The following is an 8,373-nucleotide window of genomic DNA, read 5'->3' on the forward strand; positions in this document are numbered from 1 at the left end:
CCGGTTGAGCCAGTCACTGTGCATGGGCACAGGTGACAGAGGGTTGGTGTTGCAAAGTGGTGTGTGTATTGGCCCATGTGTGGAAAGACTCTTCAGACTCTCAGCTGGTGGTGGCCCAGAGCAAAAGACAGCAAGAGCCATGGGGCACACACAGATAACTTAGCACAGAGTTCCTTAGAGAAGCCATTGCCCCAAGAACCCTGAAGGAGAGTGGCTGTAGAATGAGGTTAATGTTGATAATGTTTGGCTTCCACTGGGGCAGCAGAGAGAACTTACTTGGGAGAATTGGGGTTTGAACATAGGAAAATGTTGGGACTGTGTTAGATGGACTTGGTTCAGCAAGCTTCATGAGAAAATTAAGCCCTGCTGGTAGTGAATTAACATCTCTTAGCCTCTAGGATAAGGTTGGTTATGTGTGTACACTCTTCAGATAATGGGAAAAGAGTCTCTCAAATCACTGTTTTCTGTTTTGTGGTTCAGATGAGGAATCTTTGTTGAGGAAGGCTCTAGACTCGTACTGTGTAGTAGAGCTTTCTGTGGTGATGGAGATGTCTGTGATCCCCACTGTCCAATATGGTAGCCATTGGCCATGTGTGGCTGGTGGCAATTGAGGGACTGAATTTTTAGTTTAATTTTTAAATAACCACATGTGACTAGTAGCTGCTGTATTAGAGAACACAGCTCCAGAATTAAGAGCCAATAGGGCAGACGAAATTACTCTTCTGAGCTCTTCCAGCCTTAGAATTCCAGGGTCATTAACAAGAGGGAGGCATTCATAGATTCTCGGGTTGGGCTCACCTGAAATCCACACCCTCTGTCCAGGGTAGAGTCTTTTTTCTCCCCAGAAAATGTCTCTCCTTCCCAGTTTCCCCATGTGCTCTCTGGCCTGGGTTGGGGCTAAGGAGTTACCTTAAGTTTAATTTCTAGGTAGTCCAGTCAAGTTGTGTGCATGAGTCTGTCTAGGTTCTCGTATGGGTCCTCATTTGTCCAGGTGCACATATGAGGACGTGTATATACTCTCAGGGTGTGGGAGTCTATGAACATGCTCCACTTTGAGGGATCCTCAGCTCCATGGAAGGGCCTTCAAAAAAGTGGGTGTGTATGTATGATCAACAGGCAGGGAAAGGGATGAAGGAGGTGGTTGGCATGTTCCTTATCCAGTAGCAACTGTGCTTGGTAGGCAGGGATGGAGGCTGGGTGTTGGAGCCCGGGCAGGGCACCTCTCACAGTGCGGGGTCATGTGCCCGGTGGGCAGGTGAAGGAGTATGAGGAGGAGATCCACTCACTGAAGGAGCGACTGCACATGTCCAACCGGAAGCTGGAAGAGTATGAGCGGAGGCTGCTTTCCCAGGAAGAACAGACCAGCAAAATCCTGATGCAGTACCAGGCCCGACTGGAGCAGAGCGAGAAGAGGCTAAGGCAGCAGCAGGTGGAGAAGGATTCACAGATCAAGAGCATCATTGGCAGGTGAGGGGCGGCCTGGGGAGGGGTAGCAAGGGAAAGCTTGAGGTTGGAGAGAGCCCCTCAGACCCCAAGTCTAGAAACTTACACTCCCCTATACTTAACCCATCACCAGACAGGAGGAAATTTCTTGCTTAGTGTAGCAAGTGTCCCTTTACTACACCCTGACTTCTCACCTGATAGAGTAACTTCTGAAGCCCTTGGAATATGTACCTGTTAGTATCCAACCATCAGTCACTATGTGTCTGGACTCAGCCTAGGCTGGGACTCCCCACTGATTACTTTCAACACAGCCCGTGATACTCACCTCAAACCTGGGTAGGGATCCCTGGCCAGGGCAGCCTCCGACCATCCCATCCTAGACCACCCCTTCCTCTCCAGCCTTAGAAGGGTGTTCCATTAGAAAAGGAACGCCCCTTCTTTGATAAAGCCTGTGCACGTTCTCAACTGTTTTGCGCCCAACAACTGGGTGACACCCTGGGCCTCATTCCAGCCAGAGCCAGCTTCATTTTGATCCACTGTAAACGTTTTTTGTTTTTTTTAAAGATTTTATTTATTTATCCTTAGAGGGCAAGGGGAGAGGGAGAGAAAGATCAATGTATGGTTGCCTCTGGTGTTTCCCCTGCCGGGAACTGGCCTGCAACGCAGGCATGTGCCCTGACTAGGAATCGAACCAGGCTCCAACCCAGGCATGTGCCCTGACTAAGAATTGAACCAGGCTCCTTTGGTTCGCAGGCCCGCACTCAATCCACTGAGCTACACCAGCCAGGGCCATTGTAAATGTTTTTGAGTAAGGTAATTAGAAGAACAAGGTATTATTTGAACTTTTTAAAAAAAAAACAACACACTGGTATAATTGCTGTCCTTTATGAGAAATCTCTTTGAGAATCTCTATCAAAGGCAGAGAAATGCTGAAGTAATAGTGATTGTAGAGACTCCTCTGAGGGGCATCACCGGGGCTGTACAAGAGATGGCCCAGGCTCGGAGGTAGCATGGGGGACATGGAAGCCAGGTGTTCAGCCACAGAGGGCCTGTGGGAGAGCACTGTCCTGATTGTGAGGGTGGAGGGACGGGTGTCTGGATTGTAGAGGTCTCAGAAATCTGTCCTTAGCAGAGAAATGTGAAGTTCTGGAGAGGAAGTGAATAAAGGACAATGGAGGGATTATGAGGGCAGGGGAGGAGGATGCCCGAGAGCTGTATGGGTTCCCTGGGGTCCGAAGTTCTGTGGGCAGGTTAGTGCCCGCCACTAACCCCACTGAAGCCCGTCCCTTCAGGCTGATGCTGGTGGAGGAGGAGCTGCGCCGGGACCACCCCACCATGGCTGAGCCACTACCCGAACCCAAGAAGAGGCTGCTCGACGCTCAGGTGGAAATTACAATGTCATTTATCTTCTCTGTGTCCCATCCCCATCCATCCCACGGTCCTTTGTGCACTCACTGCACCAGCATCCCAGCCCCATTGCTGTCTGTCTCTCCCATTGTCCTCCGTTTGTCCACTGGCTGCTCTCAGCAGCCTCGCCTCTTAGTGACCCCATCTGCATCCCATCGTCTGTGCCTTTGTCACTCTTGGCAGTGTCAGCCCCACCCCTGTGCCTTCCCACCCTATCTTTCCCACATCTGTCTGCGTCTCAGGACCTACCAGAACCTGACTCCACTCCCACACTACACCCAGTTTCTGGAATCCTTGCCTCTTCAGTGCCTGCTCCTGTTCAGTCAGGGAGTTCAGCTTCCTCTGAGTTCTTCTTGGGCCAGGAGGGCTAGAAGCTGCATTTCACTAGAATAGTGCATAAGGCAGTTTGAATTCTAGTTCCCCCAAGGCTCTGGATGGTCCTCTTTGCCCTCCAATTTTCCTGACTCCTAGGCCGCCCTCACACAGTCTTCCTGACTCTTCAGCTCTCCATCGCTCCCACCCTGTAAGCTTCCCCTTCCCTCAGTGCTTTAAGCCCAACCTTCTTTGGCTTACTTCCTCCTCTGGTCCTCACACCTAATTAGCTCTTCTCTGCTGCCCTCTCTCTCTCTCTCTCTCTCTCACTGGCCAGCTTTTAGAACCTTTCTCCTGCACCCTTGCTGTCCCCAAATTCTGCTCACTCTCCCACCCATGCTCCTCCTGCTCTGAAGGCCAGGCTTCCCCTCCACCTCCAAGGTTCCTGACCCCATGACCCCACTCTCTATCCCTGCAGCTCCTCATCAGGTAATTCTCCTGGTTCTGCTTTGACCACGGGTGGAGGACACAGGGGGAGGTGACTCCGGACCACTGCAGGTTGGTCGTGAAGCCCATTTCCCCTCCAACTCTCTACAGTCTCTACATCCTCTCCCTCCTCACTGCTGCCCTCCACACCTGAGAACCTCCACAGGTCCTGCACTCCTGATACCTCGCCCGTAGACCCATCTCTGGAGGCACTGGCCAGAGGGAGTACTTTCTGCCGCCTCCCAGGCAGTTCGGTGATACCTTACCGATGCCAGTGATACCTGGACAGGCCAGCACATTCTCAGATCACGTGCCCTTTCCTACAAAACCTACCCCCAGCCTCCTCCTCACTCTTAATCCTCTTCCTTTTCCTCTCCAGTGTATGTCTGTCACCCCCCATTTCACCAGAGCGTCCTTGGGGGTTGGAGGGTTGGGGGTGGGGTTTGTTAAGGGGTGGCAGTGATGATGGATTGGGGGACCCGGGCTAGAGGGGCTGTTCTGACTACAGCAGGTAGGTTGGGGTTTCCTCTCCCTTCCCTAACCTTTGTTCTCTATCCCTGCTTCCTTCTACCTCTCACTTGCTTCTTTCTCTCTCTTTTCCTCCTTACATCTGTGAGGTAGAAGGCATCTGGGGCTCCTATTCGGCCCCATTAGGTGGGAATTAGAGAAGCTAGTTTAACTCAAGGAGGCTTTGGGGGGCCTGAAAGGAATGCACTTCAGATGGCAGAACAGTAGGTAGGGTGAGTGGAAGGAGGAGGAGGAAGAAAGGAGCCATGACAGATGTTAGAATGCGGACTGGCCTGTGTGGGGTGATGTCTGGAAGTGGGGTAAGATGGACTTCCTAGATAAGATCGTGGGCTCCATGGGCATGTTGATTTCCAGGCAGTGATCCTGAGAACAGCATGTTAAATAACCTGTCTTCCTGTCAGAGCTCACATCCCAGGATTGCTAATACCACTCTCTCCCCTTCTCCCACCACCCAGTGGCCTTGCCAGACACAACCCTACCTAAAATACTAATAAATGGGAACCTGCCGGCTCCTGACATCATTTCTGAGATGTTTTATTTTCTATGGGATTGATCTGCAGCGGGCAGTGGCTCCTCACACTGTAATTTAACACTCTGCCTGCCCAGCCTCTCTGTCAGAGTAGTTAGTGATCTGTAAACAGATGCTGAAAGGCACCAGGGGACCTCACCATTTAAAAGACTCCTGCAGTGAATTCTTTTGTAAAATGAATAATGGCACCCTAATTTATCTACTTTCTAAATTTGGGTCCATGGGGGTGTAGGGGCCTGCCTGTGTGCTGTCGCCAGCAGACAAGCAGAGGAAGGGAATCTAAGGTTTCCTTCCTCCCCTGCGCTCCAGCCATACTCGGGATCTCCTACCATCCTTCATTCCCTCTCTTGCTGACTTGTGCAAAGTGTGTGAGATGCTCTGTAAGCTAAGAAGGCAGGCAGCTTGCTTATGGCTGGGATTTTAGTGACCTTCTGGGCGGGAGCTCTTTGACTTGGAAGAAAGAGCTGATTTGGGAGCTTCTACTTGGAGTGACCTGTATTCTCTGGAGATAAGGTCAGACATAACTGGGTTGCCAGCCCTAAATGCCCTGTCACCCAGGAAATAATTTGGAAACTTTTGCTAAGCCACTTTTAGGTATTGGTGCCTGTACAACTTAGCCATTATTTTAAAAAATAATTTTTGCCTGTATTTTAAGGCAAGTGAGCAGCAAACGGAAGTATGGTGCAGATGGCTCTCTTCTCTCCCAGCAGAGGAACAGAAGCCAGAGCTGAGGGCAGCAGCCAGGAGTGGGTCTAGGAGTGGGTCCAGGAGTGGTAGGAAGAGATAAAATAGGACCACGGATGGGAGTAGGGTCTGGTGCGCCTCACCTTTTGAGTGGGAGCCCAGGGAGGGATTGAAAGGAATGTGGGATTGGAAAGGAATGAAGCGTTTCTGCTTCCTGTGGGTGCGGAGACTAGGGCATGCTGTGTCCCCGCAGAAGCTCCTGGTCGTTCTGGTTAGCGTGAGAGAGAGAGGCATCCCTCCCACATCACTTCCCTGAATCCCCTTCCTTTCCCCCCAGTACAGTTAAACCTCTCTAATTTGGAATGTTATATTTGAGAAGATGGCCACTCTGAATAAGTGACAAAACTGAATGACAGTGTCTATTTAATGAAATGCATGTCTTCAAAATATATACAGTAAGTAAACTTCAATGAATAAGGCTTTTCCACTCAAGGCCGTTAGGGAGCATGTGTTAATGAATAGATAGTGTTGAAAAGTTGTTTTCTGGTATAGGTTAAATGTTCCTCCTGCAGATACTTTTTCACTATTCATTTGCTTAGCACACCCTTTCTTCATACATAAAGGAAAACTCAAGCCCAGTTTTTATTCAAATTATGAAAAAATTCCAAATCCACGGGTGTTTGGATTAATGAGGTTTTGCTGTACTGCCTTCCCTGTTCCCTTAACACAAAGTTCCTACCTGGAATCCGGGGTGGGCTGGGCAGGGGAAGATACAAGGGTTAGGTTGGGGGGTGGGGGGAGGTAGGAACTTGCTTCTTTTGAACTGGTGTCCTGGTGTGACTCCCTGGGTTGAAGGGCCCCTGTTAGGAATCTAGGGTAAGATTCTCTTCTCCCTGATCCCAGAAGATGTAACTTCTACTGAAGGTGAGAAACAAAATAGGAGGTGGGGGAGGGGTTGTCCTGGGGGAAGGGGATGGGATATGGCTTATGAAGTGGGCTGGCTATGGGGGAGGCCCCATTGCTAGGGGACTGGCATCCAGGCCCCTGCGAAGCGTCTCAATAAGTCCGCGCTCTCCTCTTTGGTGTCTTGCAGGAGAGGCAGCTTCCCCCCTTGGGTCCAACAAACCCGCGTGTGACGCTGGCCCCACCTTGGAACGGCCTGGCCCCCCCAGCCCCACCCCCCCCACCCAGGCTGCAGATCACCGAGAACGGCGAGTTCCGAAACACCGCGGACCACTAGCCCACCCAGCACCACAAACCTCCCTGCCCATGCACCCCACCCTGGAACAGCGCCAACCACCAGGACTGGAAGATGCTGAAGGACAGCGGGATTGCCTCCCTGAATGCCTCCTTAGGGGGCACCAGTCCCCCACCCCACTGCACCATTTCCAGGAGGGAAAGCGGGAAACCTTAGCTGCTCTTCTTTCCTTTCTGTTGGGGTGCTTCCCCCTGTGACCCCCAGGGACCCTTGCCCCAGGACACCACCTACCCCATACTGACCCCTTCACTCCGGGGTGCTATCCCCATCCTCTGCCTCATTGTTCCCCTGAGCACTGGGGGACAGACCCTCACACCCACCCTGGGGGTGTAGCACCTCCAAACTTTCAACTTCAGGGTGATTTTTTAGCAGTAACCAGAGCTGACAATCTAATTTCCCTCCACTACCCCATTTTGGCCTCCCCTGCCCCCCTTGTTATGGGGAGGGGACCCCAGGTGAGGGGACCCTATTACCCCTTGATTTCTCAGGAGCGTCTGGGGGGGCTCAGCACGCACAAACTCCTTCTCCTACCACTCTTAAATTTATTCCCTCCCCACCCAGAACCCAGATGGGGTGGTGGGGCCACCGGGGCAGGGTGGGGGCGGCAAGGGGGGAAATGGGAGCTGTCTCCCTTTCCTCCCACACCTGATCTGCTCTTGGCTGGTCCCAGAGCGGGGTGAGGGGGCTCATGCCCCCCCCTCCCCCAGTGTGTTGGGTGGGGTGGAATTGAGGTTAGGGTGAGGGGTTAGGGTTTAAGGAGGGTGTGTATGTTGGGGAGGACAGAATAGCTGATCTGCCCTACCATGACACACACTGTCCCCCTGTGCCCCTCCCCTCTCTCTTTTGGCCTCTACTCCCAGGGGGAGGGGGGAACTTACTCTAGGAAAAGCCATGTCCCTCTCCCCCAGGATGGGGGACCTGTGTGGAAGAGGGGTGCTGGGGGCCCCTTTCCATGACTTTCCCCTGGGGGAGGTAGGACAGGGCTGGGCTACCCTCTCATCCTCCCCACTCCCAATCTCCCTCCACCTCTCTCCTTCCCGCCAGCTCCACAATTTTTCGGTGTTTCTCTGTACATAGCTCTCTGGCGGGATAGGGGAGGTAGGATGGATGGGGTTTGGGGTGGGTAGGTCCAGGGAGAGGAAAATCCCCTCCTTGACACCCCCTCTTCCTTGACTGCTGCCCCCTACCCAGCCTTGCCCCCTCATTCCTTCATGCGTTTCAGACTTCGCAGACTTCATCCTTCTTTGTTTTGTATGGACACTACCCCTTCAGTCTCCTAACTACATACACCCAGCTGGGGCCAAATTTATACTTATATAAAAGTTGTAAATATGTGAAATTTTATCCCTGTGCCCTTTCCTTGCTTCCCCAACCTCAGACCCTACCTGGGACCCCTTTCCTCTCTTATTTGGCTGTTGTAATTATTGGGGTTTGTACTGTACATATCTGGGGTGTGTGTGTGGGGGCTGGGGGCAACCCCTGTGTACAGAGCTTCCTGGGCCCCTCCCCCATGCTACCCTCCCCACCCACCACCCTAAGGGCAGGGAGATGCTCTTCCTACTCCTTTTATTTTTCTCTGGTTCTCCTTCCCTACCCAACCCCACTCCCAGCCTTCTTTACCCCCACCACTGTCTCTTTTTCTCCACTCCCAGCCCCATTTCCTTTTTTTCTGGAGTGTGTGGTGAAACAGAAAAATCATGTTTAATAAACGGAGATTGTTCTTTTA

General features: G+C 52.1%; 1 protein-coding gene across 11 annotated transcripts in view; it reads left to right on the plus strand.

The window, feature by feature from the left end:
* SYNGAP1 (synaptic Ras GTPase activating protein 1) overlaps positions 1-8,373 on the plus strand; it is a 31,410-nt gene extending 23,037 nt beyond the window's left edge. For 4 of the 11 annotated variants that reach the window (XM_037052759.1, XM_037052761.1, XM_037052766.1 and 1 more), the window contains 3 exons: positions 1,256-1,467; positions 2,736-2,826; positions 6,483-8,373. In XM_037052759.1, coding sequence (XP_036908654.1) covers positions 1,256-1,467; positions 2,736-2,826; positions 6,483-6,629 — 450 coding nt within the window. In that variant the 3' untranslated portion in view covers positions 6,630-8,373. Of the gene's footprint in view, positions 1-1,255; positions 1,468-2,722; positions 2,827-3,640; positions 5,845-6,482 lie in introns of all 11 variants that reach the window. The other 7 variants (XM_037052760.1, XM_037052762.1, XR_005067426.1 and 4 more) reach the window with 6 other exon arrangements.

Source organism: Sturnira hondurensis, unplaced genomic scaffold, assembly GCF_014824575.4.
Source record: "Sturnira hondurensis isolate 20B ecotype Veracruz unplaced genomic scaffold, ASM1482457v3 Scaffold0007578, whole genome shotgun sequence".
Lineage (NCBI taxonomy): Eukaryota > Metazoa > Chordata > Mammalia > Chiroptera > Phyllostomidae > Sturnira > Sturnira hondurensis.